This window comes from Hyphopichia burtonii (genome assembly GCF_001661395.1).
Source record: "Hyphopichia burtonii NRRL Y-1933 unplaced genomic scaffold HYPBUscaffold_3, whole genome shotgun sequence".
Classification (NCBI taxonomy): domain Eukaryota; kingdom Fungi; phylum Ascomycota; class Pichiomycetes; order Serinales; family Debaryomycetaceae; genus Hyphopichia; species Hyphopichia burtonii.
The window spans coordinates 118676-135411 of NW_017963730.1; the positions used below are offsets into that span (position 1 = coordinate 118676).

Consider the following 16736-nt stretch of genomic DNA (forward strand, 5'->3'; position numbering starts at 1 on the left):
TCGTTGACCTCCACTGGTGCTTTTGGTTTCTACGCTGCTTGGAATATTGTTGGTTTCTTTTTGGTGTTATGGTTCTTACCAGAAACTAAAGGTTTAACATTAGAGGAATTAGACGACGTCTTCGGAGTAAGTTCTTTCAAGCATGCTCGATACCAAACCAATCAATTATTCATCAACCTTAGAAGACATGTCTTACGTCAAAAAGTTGCCGACCAGCCTCCATTGTACAGCCACCAAAGAATGGCTGTTACAAATCCCGAATGGAATGAAAAAGCCGAAGTCTCTCATGTTGAATAGTCACAATCTTGTGATAGTATCTCTTTTTCTTGTCGTACTGCCCTTTCTTTTTTATAGGTTAATAAATGTAATGATACACAATATGGAAAGTAAAACTGCAAAATACTGCGATTTTTTTAGATGACTAGATATTTGGGGGAACCCTGGGGAAACCCAAATCCAACAATGTTAGTTTGTCCCATAGAATCCGGTCTTATTCTTGGTCCCTGTCGCTAACTCAGCTGAATGAAACAGCTGAGGCAATCGTAGCAAAAGAAAAGAGAGCAAAGTAAAGTACTGCTATATATCTAATTATAGAATAAAGATACGAAGATCTGTAGATCCTTCTGTTATGGGTATCTTCCGACCTATTGCTTATTGCCTTCGGTAATCTCTAGCATTTCACCCAAGTTTGTCGTATGTTTTAAACAGATTAGTAAGATTTTTTGCAATTTTTGTTCAATATTCCAGCAAAAATGAGACCTACTGTATGTCTACAACAAGCCCTTGCGAGCTAGCAACAACTATGATTCCTATAATAGGCTCCGATTGAATGGGTTCTCGTGGAAAGCTTTCACTAGCAAGCAAGCAGTCATAGTATTTGACTAGTAAACATCAATTTCCGGTAAACATCAGTTTCCGGCCATTTTAAACCTTAGTTAGCAAACCTACGTAATTAATCTTCGAAATATTCTACGACATACAAGAACATATTGGCTTGTCTTAGGTGATTCTTGATATACGATTTGACTTGTAAGATGTAGTTACACTAGGATCCAATCACCAAGATCCTTATCGAGATATTTCGCTCAACTCCGTAATAGGAATGTCAATCCCAGGCTATTTTTTTTTTGACATAGGCGGAATCGCCTCTAGTATAAAACCATCCTAAAGTCTTCAAAGTCTTGAACTTCCAAGTAGTCTTACAAACAAGAATGGCCCGACTCAATGACGAGTACTTAAAGTACCTTTCAAGATATCCGCTTTTAACTAAATCAATAACTGCTGGTATACTTGCCGCACTCAATGAATCCATAGCTTCGCTAGTAACCAAAGACATAAAGACCCAAAAAATCACGGTAAGAAATCGTACAATACAGTTGAAACATGTTTTCAGTCCCAAGATCCTCACCATGATAGTGTATGGGAGTTTAATTGTTACTCCAATATCTCATGTTATGTATGGGTTCATCAATAAGATATTCAAGGGACCAAATTTATCAAAGACAAAGAAGATTGGCCAAATCTTAACTTCCTTGTCAACTGTAACCCCAGCATTAGGAGCGATCTACGTTAGCTGGTTATCGATCATTAATAATTACGAAACTTGGAGTCAAGATATCAAAAAGATACCCCTGGTAGTTAAACAAGGATTGAAACAAAGTTACTTCACCATATTGAAAACTTCAGTCATGACATCTTTAGTGTCATTAACAATTGCACAGAATTTCATTGATCCAGAACTCTGGGTGGTATTTTTCAACTTTGTCTACTTCATAATTGGAACTTTCCAAAACATCAAGGTCAAAAAGGCTCAACAACTGAAACAAGAGAAGAAAGATTAGAATAGTTTTCTATCAATTGAACGTTTTTATAGATGGTAACACTCGATATCGTAGGATTCGGTATTTGCAACCCATATCCCCTCACCATTTCGCATTACCGGGGATAATCAAGCAACAAGACCCAATCAATTGGATATTCGGAGTTGCTTTGCTTTAATAGTAATAAATGATTTTTTCTCTTAATTTTTTTCTCCTAGTATTGAAAATTTGAAAAAAAAAAGATAACCTCCTCCCCACCAATTATTAGTAATCCCATAAATCAAGAATGTTTTTAGCTAAAAGTGCCAGATCCTTGAACAAGATATCAATTGGCCAATTGAGAATGCTTACCTCGCAAGCCGTTATATTTTCCAAACACGGAGACCCATCTGAAGTATTAAAGAATCATAGTTATGAAATCGATGATTCCAATGTTGAATCCGACTCAATTATAGTCAAGACTTTAGGAGCACCAATTAATCCATCGGATATCAATCAAGTTCAAGGGGTGTACCCTTCCCAACCAGAGAAAACCACAATCTTGGGCACCGAAGAGCCTTCTGCCGTTGGGGGTAATGAAGGATTGTTTGAAGTGCTTAAAGTTGGTTCAAATGTTAAGAATTTCAAAGTTGGTGATTGGTGTATCCCATCCCAGGTTAACTTTGGTACATGGAGAACCCATGCTTTATGTAAAGAGGAAGACATGACTCCATTACCAAACCCTGAACAATCGAAGGCTAATGGTAAACCAAATGGATTAACTATAAACCAGGGTGCTACAATTTCTATCAATCCATTGACTGCTTACTTAATGTTAAACCATTACGTAAAATTACAACCTGGTAAAGATTGGTTTATCCAAAATGGTGGTAATTCTGCCGTTGGGAAATACGCAATTCAAATTGCTAAGATTCAAGGATACAACTCATTATCAGTGGTCAGAAACCGCGATAATTTAGATCAATTAGTGAAAGAATTGAAAGATTTGGGTGCAACTCAAGTTATCACTGATGAAGATAATAACCTGAAAGAATTTGGTGCTACTGTCAAATCTTGGGTTAAAGATACCTCTGGTGAAATCAAATTAGCATTAAACTGTGTTGGAGGTAAAAGCTCTGCTGCAGTTGCAAGAAAATTAAATCCAAATGGTTTAATGTTAACATATGGTGGTATGTCAAAACAGCCAGTTACTTTACCAACCTCTTTACATATTTTCAAAAACATCACCAGTGCTGGTTTCTGGGTCACTGCTTTGACTAAAAATGATTTCAACTTGAAAAGATCTACCTTGGATAAAGTCGTCCAATGGTACGAGGAAGGTTTGTTAAAAGATGCTCCTTCAGTAGAATCAAAATTCACCGGTGAAAAACAATTGAACCAATTATTCATCGACGGTATCGAAAACTCTAAGAACGGTAAGCAACTCATTACCTTCCACTAACCTCTCTACATAGATTATATCTGACACCTTTCCCTAATATAATGTAATGATGTAACGACGCAAGGTCGAAAGCTCCCTGCAAGGTCGAACCGGCACCTCGATCAAACAATCGCACCGCTTCAGGTGTTCGTCTTTTCTTTTTTTGGCCTTTTTTGGCCTTTTTTGACCCTGTTTTTTTACTTTTGTATGGGAGGTCGTGTGCCCACCGCCCGTTTTTTTCGGCCCATGAATCGAGATGAGGTTTTCAAAACGCCGGAATATTCCGTTTTCTGAGCTGAAAGCTCCATCGGAGCCAGCAAGAAGGTCAGGCTCATAGCATCAATGAGAGAGTAGCACCAGCGAATAGCCAACTAAAGCAGGACAGAACGAAAAATGGATATGTTGTTCGGGCACCGGCGTTCAAATAGGATCGGGGACCAAGTCCCGTGTAGTAAAAGCTTATCAGTAGAGCGCAAAAAATGCTGTTAAAATCAAGAGATGGTACTTTATCAATAGAATTCAACTACTTGTGATCCAATGAAATTTGATTCGGAGTTTTTGTAACGTTGTACAGTTTCGTTTACTCCAGTTTTCCCCGATCTGATTTGAGATATTTTAGTTTTAATTTAAATTTCAACCTTTCTGCTTATCTTTCTTCTTTATCTATTTACATTATATTTAAATTGTGCTAATGAGTCGTGCTTTATCGTCTTCAAGAGTTCTTATACAAGAAGAGCTTATTCCAGCTACTATAATCTACTCGATACAAACGGGAAAGGTTTTACATATAGAACATCAGATCTTGGATAGTAAAGATGAGATTTTGAAAACATTTGATATTTCCCCCAATGATTATCGGGACGTTTCTCCATATATAATAATGCCAGGGTTGGTTGATGCCCACGTTCATCTTAATGAACCTGGCCGTACCGAGTGGGAAGGCTTTGCTACGGGGACTCAAGCAGCGGCTTCCGGGGGTGTCACCACGGTTATTGATATGCCTCTTAATGCTATACCTCCAACAACAACCGTTGCTAACTTCAATTTAAAAATTGATGCTGCAAAGGGTAAAACCTGGGTTGATGTTGGGTTTTGGGGTGGTTTGATTCCCACTAATTTGAATGATTTGAATCCTTTGATTTCAATGGGGGTTCGTGGGTTTAAAGGGTTTTTAATCGATAGTGGTGTAGATGAGTTCCCGGCAATTACTCCAAAATATATTCGTAAGGCAATGCAGAAAGTTGCAAATAAAAAAACTTTACTTATGTTCCATGCTGAAATGCAACCTCATGTCGATAATGTCCATGCTTTATTAGTAGAACAGATTGGTAATAAGACGCCAAAGTTAATTGCAAATGAACGTCATGCTCAATTCGTGATTTCTGATGACGAGTCAGACGAAGAGTATTCTAATGGAGTTTCAAATGGCGTTTCAAACGGTGGATCAAACGGGGTATCAAACGGAGTATCAAATGGCCATTCAGCCCAAAAACCAATTGCAATTTCAAAAGAATGCAGTTTGAATGGGTTGGCAGAAGAAATCGATGATATCGATTTGGGTATGTCTGCTTCTTTCATTAATCGTGCACCTAAACCAGTCCTTAACTTATTAGCAAAGCACCCCCATTCTGATAAAAATAATATTTTACCTAATCGTAAAATTGATGACTCTAATTTGACCGATGAACAAGCAAAAGCATTGGCAAAATCTCCTTATTTAGCCGGTTCTGAACCACAATTTGGTAAATATGCTAGATTAGCAAATCCAAATCATGATGAATATTTGAAAAAACAAAAAGAAAACGAACTCACAAGTCCCTTGGCTAAAACTTTCGATTTCGATACTGAAAAATTAACTCATGATCATCAAAAGACTCCGTTGTCCTTAGCCCAACAGGATAATTCCTTATTAGAAAATATTGACCCAACTTCTTATGCATCATTTTTAGCTTCACGTCCCGATAATTTTGAAACCACTGCGATTGCAGAAATTATCAACTGCTCAACAAAATTCCCAAATATCCCATTACATATAGTCCATTTAGCAACTTATGAAGCCATTCCATTAATCAGAGCAGCTAAATCTCAAAACTTACCAATTAGTGCTGAAACCTGTTTCCATTATTTATCATTAACTGCTGAAAAAATCAACAACTGTCATACTCATTTTAAATGCTGTCCACCAATTAGAACCGACGAGAATCGTAAATTATTATGGAAAGCATTAAGAGACGATATCATTACAACCGTTGTTTCTGACCATTCCCCTTGTACTCCAGATTTAAAAGGTTTAGAAAAAGGTGATTTCTTCTCAGCATGGGGTGGTATTTCTTCAGTCGGTTTTGGTTTGCCAATCTTATTCACTGAAGGATCAAAATTATCCCCTCCAATCACAATAAAAGAAATCAGTAAATGGTGTTCTTGGAATACTGCAAAACAAGTTGGTTTAAGCCATAAAAAGGGTAAAATCGATGTTGGCTATGATGCCGATTTCTTGATCTTCGATGATGAATGTGAATACATAATTGTTAATGATGAGACTTTCTTCAAAAATAAATTAACCGCTTATGACGGTATGAAATTCAAAGGTAAAGTCAGACAAACTTTTGTCAGAGGTAATTTAGTATTTGACTTAAAATTGGGCCACTCTAAAGTTGCTCAAGGTAGCTTAATATTAGAACCAAGATTTGAGTGAGTTTTTTTTTTCGCAACATATTTCTACATACCTTTAGACCTAGCATTTATGAAAAATCATGATTTATTAGAACTCTCTGTAGTAGACTTGATATCTTACTTAAACTTAAATGAAATAGAGGAAAACAAATTATATTGAACCATACACATAAATTATATAAAAACGAAACGAGGAGATAACGACAAAACACATACACTGATAATCATTAATAAAGAATCAAAAAAAAAACAAAAAAAAATCAAAGCAATAAAAAGCAGCCCAGACATAGAAAAGCTATCATAATCAAAAACTTAAGGTGGAATTTAAATCAATTCTCTAGCAGCAGAAGCAGCTGATGGTTCAGGCTGAGAAGGTTCAGATGGATGCTCATCTTCCAAGGGAAATGGAGGGCGGTCAGCATCTTTTTCGCCAGGTGGAGCTTCACCTTTATGCTGGCCTTTAAAATTTTCATTTTTATGGCCCTTACCTTTATGGTGTTTTCCTTTCCTGCCATTTGAAACATCTTCATGATGTTCAGGTTTGATATCTTCAGTTTGGAGTTCCAAGTCGCAAGGAGGAGGAGGAGGAGGAGGAGGTAAGTTATGAGGTCTTGCGTGATGAGGATTGAAGTGATGGGGTTTGAATCCATGTTTAGAATGGTGGCCAAAAGCATCCATGTCCGTCTTAATTAAATGAGATTCGTAAGCTCTACCAGAAGAGAAAACCCCGTAAGTTACGAAGACAATAACGGCAGCCGATAATATCTTTTTATACTTTTCTCCATCTTTTCTTGAATTCTTACCATGGAAGTAAGGTAAGTCCATGTCATGAGGACGATGAAGAAAATGATGATGATGAGGAGGAGGAGGTGGTGGAGGAGGAGGTGCTAAACCATAAACACCAAACCTATGATGGGGTGGAGGAGGTGCACCAAAAGAACCAGTACGGTGCTGAGGAGGAGGAGGAGGAGGAGGAGGAGGATGGAAATGTCCCTTGAAATGTTCGGAATTGGACAATCCCCTACCGCCGTGGCCACGAGAGTGAAGATGGTGATAAGGTGCATTTTGATATCCTTCACTATGGAATTGGAAATGATGTGGAGGAGGAGGAGTATAAAATTGGTAGCCAGCCCCATACCCATAGGAGTTTTCTGAGTCACCAGAACCTGTCTCTTCAGAAGTGGATTCTGTTATTTTCTCAGTATCAAACTCTTCGGTATCTGAAGAGCTTAATTCTTGATGTGTTTCATCATTATCTGCCTTTTGATCTTCCTCAACAGATGGAATTGAATGATATAAAGGTAACTCGGAATCCATGTTTCTAGAACCAACCATTTAATTAATATTATAAGATTATATAAGTGTATAAGAGTAAATTATCAAAATGAAGAGAAAATATCAGAATACGGTTAAAAAAAAGGAAATCTTTCTATATTTATACCAAAAACGTACATCCAAATATGTATATGTGTCAGGCGGTGACCCAATTTCGGTGTTTGAAATTCAAGGCTGCATTAATTTCAACTGCATTTTTGACTTTTCTGCTTTAATTTAATTATTTTATTGTCTCCTTTTCGTTTTAAGAAAAAATCGCTTACAGTTGTTTAAACATGGCCCTATTTTTAACAGTTCCAGCATCCAGCAGACATATTTTATTTTTCATACTTCTGTATGACCTTCATTAAATTATTTGAAAATTAGGAGAAGAAGTCACTGGAGGGCGTAACAAGGCACATTAGCGGGAGTTTTCTGACTGAATTTCCGGACCGATAGTTTTCATCAGGTATTATCTAAGAATAAAGTTCCTAAGGTTTTAGAACTCTTAAGAGAAATATCTTTGTCATTTTTTTTCGTATTCAAAAGTCATTTTTGTCTTGCATAACTCAGTTAAACTTTTCACCTCTAGCAAGCTCCTATTAATCATGTAAAGGTTTTACAAGGCTTATAGACATCAATTTAATTGGCCGGTATTTGAAAACCGGGATTCATGTGCAGCGGCGTTTTGCCTTCTCTATCTTTTTTTTTTTTTGGTGGAAAGCAACATCCAAACTTGCACCACGTTTTAGGTAATAAGCCGGAACGCCGGGCATTAAAGTGTCAAGTCATGCAAGGCCCTCCAGCTACAAAAATTTATACGTTTGGAATTACATTGCAGAGAAATGATCAAAAATGCACAGATAGTAAAATATTGAAGATATATACACCTTGCCGGGGAATGAAGATGTCAAATTTGCCCACCACGGGACTGATAGAAAACATCTATATGATTGGTTCATCACCGTATCTTTTTCTATACAAACCTAAGGCTTTTATTGGGAATAAGAATTTGTATGATGGATATTCGATAGCACAACTATGATTAAACACCCCTTCCACGTCTTCGAATTTCCATTCACCGGTAGGTAATTGGCGTTCCATGATAAGTTTGATGGCTCTCTTAATTGGTTCTTTATTTGGATAATCAGAAAGAATTAATCCAATTGTAGCCCAAGCTGTTTGAACCAACAAGGATTTTTCAGTAGGTATATATGTATGAGTTTCACAAGATTTCATTGATTCTGACCATCCACCGTCGGGTCTTTGTTTTGAAATAAGAAAATCACAACCTTTTCTGACTGTTTCCGAATTCAAGTAACTCAATCCAACAGTATTAAGGGCTTCCAAGGCAAACATTGAAGCATAAGTAAAACAAACCCCCCATGAGCCATACCAACTACCATCAACTGAATTTTGTGCTTTGATAATATAATTAATTGCGTCATCAATAGCAAATTTAATTTCATCACTTCTATAATGTGGATAATTTTTTGCAAAATATGTCATTCCCAAAACTGATGAATCGGTACATTCAACATAAGGATATTCCACCATGATTTGGTTGAAAACTTCTGCTGGATTTAACTTTTCTAATAAAGGTGTTGATCTAATAATTTCATAAGCAGAAAATGATCCATATTCAAAGTCCCCTCTATTTTGAATTGTTAATAATACATCAATAGCATTATACAAATTTTTATCTTCGATATCATCTTTAATATCATGAAATGTTGGATCATTTCTAACCATTATGATCGCTTTCATGGCTTCAGCAGTGCAATCACTAACGGTATAACCCTGTTGTTTAGTACTGAAGGGCCAACCTCCTATTCTTTTATCTCTAAAACTTCCTGGTTCACATTCCAGATCAAACTGGGATCTAACTAAAAATTGATAACCTTTACGAATCATATCATGATATTTAGAAGATTCCAGTAATCCTGACATATAAAAGTACTGTATCATGAATGCAACGTCCCAAACTTGGACACCATTGGTACCCATATTAGTCATACCTTGAGGACCATGGAAAATCGTATCATTTTTACGTTGATTAAGTTTTTGGAAAGTTTCAGAATTTGGACCTTCTTCAGCGTATGCAACAATCATATTAAAAGCAAAATTGACAGGAGCAATACAAAGATAGTCAGTATTCTTAAATTCTTTTTTAATAAATTCATAACTTTTCTTATTAGATAATTTCAATAACCAATTTGGTCTAACATATTTTTCATATTTAACAAGAGCCCAATTGGCTAAGTCCAAAACTTTAGTATGAGGATAATATAAATCAACTCCGCAAACATTGTTTCTATGCTTACTGAAGTCAATATTTTCGTAAGGTAATTGTTTTGGTAAATAAATTTCAGTACGAATGTCTCTTAACAAGTCATCTAATTCACATTGTAACTTATTAGCTGAAACGTATCCTAAAGGTAAGTAAATGGCTCTAGTATGAACCCACCATCTACCTGGATGGATTGGTAAGGAATATGGTAATAACCATAATTCAGGTGGTGCAGGATTAACACCTTCCCAATCGTATAAATTCAAGACAGATAACCATGCTTTTCCCCAATGAGGATTCCCCAACGCACCTCCTAATCTGTGCAATGTTTTCCTGGCCTTGACGCATACTGGATGGCTAGCTGGTAGCCCTAATAATCTTAAATTCACATAATTAATGGTAGTACCGAAACATGTTGACTTATCAATTGAGTGCAAACCCCAACCGCCATCAACTGGATGCGCAGTATTCACTATATATCTAATCATCTCGATTCTAAAAGGCTCCGGAATCTCACTCTTAGTGAAAATATGGGCTGCAATATACCCAATAGTCATAAACATAGGACCCTTATATTGGCAAGGAAATATCCCACTTTCATCTTGTAATAACTTGAAAAAATCAGCTCCCTTTTCAGCAGCCTTTGACGGCGTCTTGATATCCTCAGCCTTTGGAGTTGGGAATCCCTCAACACCCAATAAATATTGTGTAAACGTCGATTGTGGAATCGACTCACTTTCTTCAGCACTCAAATATTGCCAGGTTTCAGCACCATACTCATCTGTCTGCAATCTCCAACGTCTTGGATCAGTTTGCTCAAGACCTAGCTGCTCAGAATAATACATCTTCAAAAACTATCTTCTTCAACCAATTGTTAAGAGCTAAACAACTCGTAGTTGCAATCTTTCAGTTTCGTCCTTTGGGAACTGCTCGTATAGATCGATATGCCAATCACGTGAACCAAAAAAGATCCAAACACCTCAAAGGTTTGGTCAAGACACGCCACTCCAATACACCTCTTCCCGGACAAAAGTCGTGCTTTTGCTAAATAAAATTGAGAGAACCGCGAAGATTTTTTTAGTTACTCATCTTAAAAAAACCAAAAATTATCAACAGAAAAAGAAAAAAAAAAAAAAAATCGAAGAATCCATCCCAGCGGTTAACCTTCGATAACTGTTTAGTCCAGGATAATACAGCAGGAGGCTCATTTAATATTATAGCCAGGTTACTGTTTGACTCAAGGCTTTGAAGTATTGAATCGTTACACTTTATTAGTTGTCTGAGAGTTAGTTCAGTCGATATTTCACGAATTACCTTCGCAAGATAGTCTCAAGATGGGTAAAAGAAAGATAAATCAAGTTACTTTCAACCCGGTTGACGAAATCCATAACATCGAGGCTCGTTCAAGCAGCGAAGAACAAAATGGTCATATAGAGGCAGCTGAAAGACGAGCAGTGGAAATAGAACGTAAGTCGGACGAAGCCAGCGAGGATGAGGAAGAAGAAGACGACGACGATGATGAAGAAGAGGAAGAAGAAGAGCAAGAAAGCAAACATCAAAGTGGTCCCCCAAGTAAAAAACAAAAGAAACAGTTGTCAGCACAGGATATTCAAGTGGCTCGAGAGACTGCCGAGTTATTTAAATCTAATATTTTCAAGTTGCAAATAGATGAGTTAATAACCGAAGTCAAGTTGAAAGACGGCCATGTTAACAAGATTGAAAAAGTTCTTCACAGATTACACGATTGTATTACGCAAATTCCTCCTGCCACTGACCTTAGTTTGGATGATGTCAACAAATTATTTGATTCCAAAAAACTTGTGATCCCATTCCCTGATCCAAAACCAAGCAAGGTTAATTACAAGTTTTCTTATTTATCTCCAGAAGATGTCAGTCTTGTAGGATCGTTCGGATTAAAAACAGGGATTTCCCAAGCCTCTGGAAGTTCAATAGACATTACCTTAACCATGCCAAAAGAATTATTTCAACCAAAAGATTATTTAAATTATAGAGCATTATACAAAAGAGCATTTTATTTGTCTTATTTGGCCGATAACTTAATACCCCTTTCTAAAAAAAATAATCTTCCAATTAAAATCTCCTATAAATTCTTGAATGATGATGTATTATGTCCTGTCCTTAGATTGGAAAGTATTAAAACCGATAACCCTGAAGACTTATCCTTCCATAAAACAAAATTTACTATAAATTTAATTGTTGGGTTCCCCTTTGGTGTTTTTGATGCTAAAAAATTATTACCAGATAAAAATTGTATCAGAGTTCAACAAATTGACGACTCGAAAAGTCTTCCTCCAACTCCTATTTACAATTCCTCATTAATTTCACTGACTACATATGACTATTACTTAAAATATTTATACACTCACAAAAAATCAACTGAAGCATTTAAAGATGCTTGCATATTAGGTAGATTATGGTTACAACAACGTCGTCTTGGTTCATCAATAAATTCTGGTGGGTTCGGTCATTTTGAATTCGCCATGTTAATGGCTGCTTTGTTAAATGGTGGTGGTGTCAATGGTAATAAAATTTTATTACATGGGTTTTCATCTTATCAATTATTCAAAGGTACTATTAAATATTTAGCCACTATGGACTTATCATCAGGTTATGTTTCATTTTCAAGTTTAATTGGTGAAAACATTACCTCAAAATATAAATCAGATGGTTTTAATGTACCAACTTTATTTGATAAAAACGTTAAATTAAATATACTATGGAAAATGACTCAATCTTCATACACAATCTTACAAAAACAAGCACAAGAAACTCTTGGCTTGTTGAATGATGTTGTCAGAGATAGATTTGACCCTATCTTATTACAAAGTTCCCAAATTGATCAAATGAAATTTGATATAATTATAAACTTGGATATTCCAGAAGATGTTTTTGATTCTTTTGGTCCTTTGGAAAAAATCTCTTTTATCACTTTTGATAATTTCGTTAAGCATAAAGTGTATTTGATTTTGAAAAATGCCTTAGGGGATAGAATCACTCAATTAAGCATCAAAAGTAAAAAAGCACAATCAAATTTTCCAATTAATAAAAGAAAACCCTCAAGTATGAGTGATAGTTTTTCTATCGGTCTTAAATTAAATCCTGATGAATCAGAAAAATTACTTACAAAAGGCCCAAATAACGAAGATGAACAAGCAGGATTAAAATTCAGATCGTTCTGGGGTTCTGTGGCTTCCTTAAGAAGATTTAAAGATGGTTCGATCCAACACTGTGTTGTTTGGTCAGTAAATAACAGTGAACCAGTTGTATTAACAATCATCAAGTATGCTCTTGACTTGCATTTTTCTAATCATATTTCCGATCATTTAAATTCTGAAATTACCAAATTCAATAATTTCTTACCAACTCCTTTATTAGGATCTGCTGCTCAAAGTGTCTCATCAACAGTTAGTTTTACAAATTTGAAATCTTCTTTTGAGGAAATGTCTAAAATCTTGACTAATTTAGATCTACCATTAAGTATCAAATCCATCATGCCCGCATCGACTGGTTTAAGAAATTCTTCATTATTGCAGCCTGTTCCATTTGCTGCATCAAATCCAAATTTCTGGAACCAGGTTGTCTTACAGTTTGAAACATCAACTAGATGGCCTGATGAAATAAGTGCTTTGGAAAAAACAAAAACTGCGTTTTTATTGAAAATTAATGAAAAAATTAATTCCGAAACTAATTATAGTTCATTCATTACCAAAGACGACTCAGTTCCATTTAATGAAGATATTTGTTTACTAAATATATTGACTCCAGAAGGATATGGATTCAAAATAAGAGTTCTAGCTGAACGTGATGAGGTATTATATTTGAGAGCTGTTAGTAATGCAGAAAAACAAAAAGCTCTTGTTCAAGAAGTTTATTTAAAGTTCAACCAGAATTACTTAGGTTCAGTTAAACATACCAGAACCGTTAGTGTATTGGCACATCATTTCCCATTCTACTCACCAACTGTTAGATTATTCAAACAATGGTTAGATTCTCAATTATTGTTACACCATTTCAATGATGAATTGGTTGAGCTTATCGCATTGAAACCTTTTGTTGACCCAGCTCCTTACAGTGTTCCAAATTCAATCGAAAATGGATTTTTACAAATTTTGAACTTTTTAGCTAATTGGAACTGGAAGGAAGATCCATTGATTTTAGACTTGGTTAGAAATAATCCAGGTGAAGATGATTTTGATTTAAGTGATAAATTATCTATTCAAGCCTACCAAGTTATTCAAAAGAATTTTGAAAAAATAAGAAAGAGTGATCCATCTGGTATTAAGACTCAGTTCTTTATTGGTTCAAAAGACGATCCTTCAGGTATCTTATGGTCCAATGACCTTACTTTACCAATTGCAAGTAGATTGACAGCATTATCCCGTGCAGCCATCAACTTAGTGAAGGCTCAAGGTATAAACGATGATCAATTAGACCTTCTTTTCACTCCTGCTTTGAAAGATTACGATTTTGTTATTAATGTTAAAACCACCGATTTAACTGCTTCTTCAGGAATTTTACCAGCCAACGCTTTTAAAAATTTGATTGGCTCCTTAACCTCATTTGCAGATGACATCACAACTCTGTATGACTTAATTCAAGAATTCGTTAAAGAATTGAATAAAAAATTTGGTAACGCTATCATTTTCTCAACTAGAAAATTCACCGGGTTAAACAAAAATGGCTCAAATGTGATTGGCTGTGTTTTTATTCCAACCAACTTGGCAAAGAAAAAGTTTAGAGTAAACTTAGGCTTGAACTTCAAACCAGTCGAAGATAGCAATGACGAAGTTATAGTAAATAAAGAAGCTATCATTCATCAAATCTCTCTTTTAGGAGGTGATTTGATCGAAAGTATCAAAAGCAAAAAATAGGTTTTGCAATTGTATTATAAATAATCCTGTATAAACTTAGCATATAATTAGATTTTTTTTTATATCTTGTATTAACAAACAGAGCTGTAGGAGGAAGAAGTTTATGGTTTTACTGAAAAATTTGGGGCAATCATCGTCGATTTGCGTCACGTGCACCAAAACCCGATAGTTCTCGGGACTTTTTGTTTAGTGAAAGATGCTTTCTTTTAAAGTGAATAACCATTTAGTCAGAAGAACCGTCATTAATGGCACCAGATCCGAATTTAGAGGGCCAGCTACGAGACTTCGATGACCAGAGGTATCCTACTGTCGAACAAACAATTGTCAATAATGCATCAGTGCTATATAAACGAAAGAAATACTTCTTACAAGATTTAAGACAATCAGTTAATGGTATACTTTATATCTTCAATGGTCTAATTTTCCTTAAAGACATGTCTGTCTTATGCTTAGCATGTCGGTGCTTTATTCAACATACCATTCATCATCCATCGGTGGGATGGTCGATTATCGAAAATAAAAAATCATTAATGTGCTTCACCATTCTACGTATTATTTTCCTCAACTTGGTCTTTTTAGTGGTACATGTCATAAGTGGAGTTTATCAAAAGGAACACTTGCTTGATAACTACTTGCATGGCTGGATTACAATTCAATTTATAGGGGAAGGCCCCCCATCGTCTAGATATTCCTTGGTGATACTAGATTTATGTACATTTTTCCTACAACTAGCCTACCACAGCCTAGTGCTATGCACCGATGACTCAGAGGTCTTGCAAACAAGAAGACCCGACATGAACCTCGATGGTGACGATTACTACCTGAATAGACTTGAATCCGAAGGTGACGGATATACTGGTAACGTTTCGCTCATCAAGCTTGACTTGGTGAAAAACTTCATGGAGGTTTTCGACTCGGAGAACTACGGCAAGATTGATCCTGGGCCTTTTGTCGGCAGGGGCCCTGCTGGCAGCTCTTTTGTATAAGTATTAAGTATAGTTAATGTTAATGTCATTTAATTTATATCTTGACCTCCGTACACCGCACGTGACTCTCATTACAAAATTTTACTGAGATTAAAAAAAAAAAAAAAAAGATGAGAAAAAAATTATTCGATGCCTTTAGAAATATCAAATCTCATCATCAACTGCTAAAGAGATAATAACCTAGTCTAGTAGCACAGGAAGATACAATGGCTGATTCCAAGATTGTCGGGATAGAGTATAACAGAGTGACCAACGTCTCTTCGACCGATTTCCCTGGTCACACCTCGAATGGAGACTACTCTTGGGACATTGAAAAATTTAAAGATGGATTTGATATTAATATTTCCACCATCTCTGAAAGAACTGCCAATTTTGATTTGGTAGGTATTGACACATCTATTGCCAATGCGTTTCGTCGTATAATGATTGCGGATGTTCCATCGGTTGCTGCTGAGACCATTTATGTTTTTAATAATACCTCAGTTATACAGGATGAAGTATTAGCTCATAGAATAGGTTTAATTCCATTAAAAGTTGATCCTGATTTATTAACTTGGGTTGATACTAAAGAGAACGAAGAAAACCGTTTCACTGATGAAAACACTATTGTCATGTCATTAGATATCAGTTGTACTAAAAACCCGCATGCACCAGAAGGTTCAACTGATCCAAAAGAATTATATAGAAATTCAAATGTTTATGCTAAAGATTTGAAATTTGAACCTCAAGGACGTCAAACCGAATTATTTAAAAATAGCCCAGTTGTACCAGCTGATCCAGATATTTTATTAGCCAAATTGAGACCAGGTCAAGAAATTTCTTTAAGAGCACATTGTATCTTGGGTGTTGGTAATGATCATGCTAAGTTTTCACCAGTGGCAACTGCCTCTTATAGATTAATGCCAGTTATTGACATCCGTGAACCAATTACTGGTGAATTAGCTAAAAAATTTCAAAAATGTTTCCCACCAGGAGTTATCGGAATTGAAAATGGTGAAGCAAAAGTCGAAGATGCAAGAAAAGACACTGTTTCAAGGGAAGTCTTGAGACATGCAGAATTTGACGGTAAAGTCAAATTGGGTAGAAAAAGAGATCATTTCATTTTCAATGTTGAATCTACTGGAGCCATGGCACCAGAAGAAATTTTTGTTAAATCAATTAGAGTTTTAAAACATAAGGCCGATTACTTAAGACAATGTCCAATAGGTCAGTAAGACTACTCCTTCTTTTCAAGATACTTGTATAATACTATTTCCTCTATTTCATTTTAATAAATATACTGCATGATTAAACTACAATATTAGTATACATTCGATAATTTTTAATGGTAACTATACAATA

At 35.7% G+C, this 16736-nt stretch overlaps 9 protein-coding genes across 9 annotated transcripts in view; 7 read left to right on the plus strand and 2 right to left on the minus strand.

Moving 5' to 3' along the window:
* Window positions 1-297, plus strand: part of HYPBUDRAFT_156257 (MFS general substrate transporter) — a gene marked incomplete at both ends in the record, with an annotated part of 2150 nt that extends 1853 nt beyond the window's left edge. Inside the window, one exon of the mRNA XM_020222188.1 lies at window positions 183-297. Coding sequence (XP_020076523.1) covers window positions 183-297 — 115 coding nt within the window. The remainder of the gene's footprint in view (window positions 1-182) is intronic.
* A 914-nt stretch (window positions 298-1211) lies between these two features.
* On the plus strand, window positions 1212-1841 carry HYPBUDRAFT_108593 (uncharacterized protein; the record flags this gene model as incomplete). The annotated part of the gene is made up of 1 exon (XM_020218640.1): window positions 1212-1841. One exon carries the CDS (start codon window positions 1212-1214, stop codon window positions 1839-1841), a length of 630 nt encoding a protein of 209 aa, XP_020076524.1.
* A 322-nt stretch (window positions 1842-2163) lies between these two features.
* ETR1 (Etr1p) lies at window positions 2164-3261 on the plus strand (the record flags this gene model as incomplete). The annotated part of the gene is made up of 1 exon (XM_020222189.1): window positions 2164-3261. One exon carries the CDS (start codon window positions 2164-2166, stop codon window positions 3259-3261), a length of 1098 nt encoding a protein of 365 aa, XP_020076525.1.
* A 670-nt stretch (window positions 3262-3931) lies between these two features.
* DAL1 (allantoinase) lies at window positions 3932-5935 on the plus strand (the record flags this gene model as incomplete). Its single annotated transcript, XM_020218522.1, has 2 exons — window positions 3932-4584; window positions 4759-5935. The coding sequence occupies 2 exons, from the start codon at window positions 3932-3934 to the stop codon at window positions 5933-5935; spliced, it is 1830 nt and encodes a 609-aa protein (XP_020076526.1).
* A 74-nt stretch (window positions 5936-6009) lies between these two features.
* HYPBUDRAFT_152393 (uncharacterized protein) lies at window positions 6010-7299 on the minus strand (the record flags this gene model as incomplete). Its single annotated transcript, XM_020220992.1, has 1 exon — window positions 6010-7299. A coding segment is annotated over exon 1 (988 nt), but the record flags the coding sequence as incomplete, so codon positions are not given.
* A 750-nt stretch (window positions 7300-8049) lies between these two features.
* Window positions 8050-10362, minus strand: ERG7 (lanosterol synthase; the record flags this gene model as incomplete). The annotated part of the gene is made up of 1 exon (XM_020219613.1): window positions 8050-10362. One exon carries the CDS (start codon window positions 10360-10362, stop codon window positions 8173-8175), a length of 2190 nt encoding a protein of 729 aa, XP_020076528.1. The 3' UTR covers window positions 8050-8172.
* A 313-nt stretch (window positions 10363-10675) lies between these two features.
* On the plus strand, window positions 10676-14409 carry UTP22 (rRNA-processing protein; the record flags this gene model as incomplete). The annotated part of the gene is made up of 1 exon (XM_020222514.1): window positions 10676-14409. Exon 1 carries the CDS (start codon window positions 10852-10854, stop codon window positions 14407-14409), a length of 3558 nt encoding a protein of 1185 aa, XP_020076529.1. The 5' UTR covers window positions 10676-10851.
* A 240-nt stretch (window positions 14410-14649) lies between these two features.
* HYPBUDRAFT_152394 (uncharacterized protein) lies at window positions 14650-15431 on the plus strand. The gene has a single exon (XM_020220993.1). The coding sequence runs from the start codon at window positions 14655-14657 to the stop codon at window positions 15393-15395; it is 741 nt and encodes a 246-aa protein (XP_020076530.1). The 5' UTR covers window positions 14650-14654; the 3' UTR covers window positions 15396-15431.
* A 152-nt stretch (window positions 15432-15583) lies between these two features.
* Window positions 15584-16679, plus strand: RPC40 (DNA-directed RNA polymerase core subunit). Its single transcript, XM_020220994.1, has one exon. The coding sequence runs from the start codon at window positions 15602-15604 to the stop codon at window positions 16607-16609; it is 1008 nt and encodes a 335-aa protein (XP_020076531.1). The 5' UTR covers window positions 15584-15601; the 3' UTR covers window positions 16610-16679.
* The last annotated feature ends 57 nt before the right edge of the window (window positions 16680-16736 follow it).

Coding starts and splice junctions, on each gene's coding strand:
- HYPBUDRAFT_152394 (XM_020220993.1), top strand. CDS start 14,655: ATGGCACCAGATCCGAATTTAGAGGGCCAGCTACGAGACTTCGATGAC.
- RPC40 (XM_020220994.1), top strand. CDS start 15,602: ATGGCTGATTCCAAGATTGTCGGGATAGAGTATAACAGAGTGACCAAC.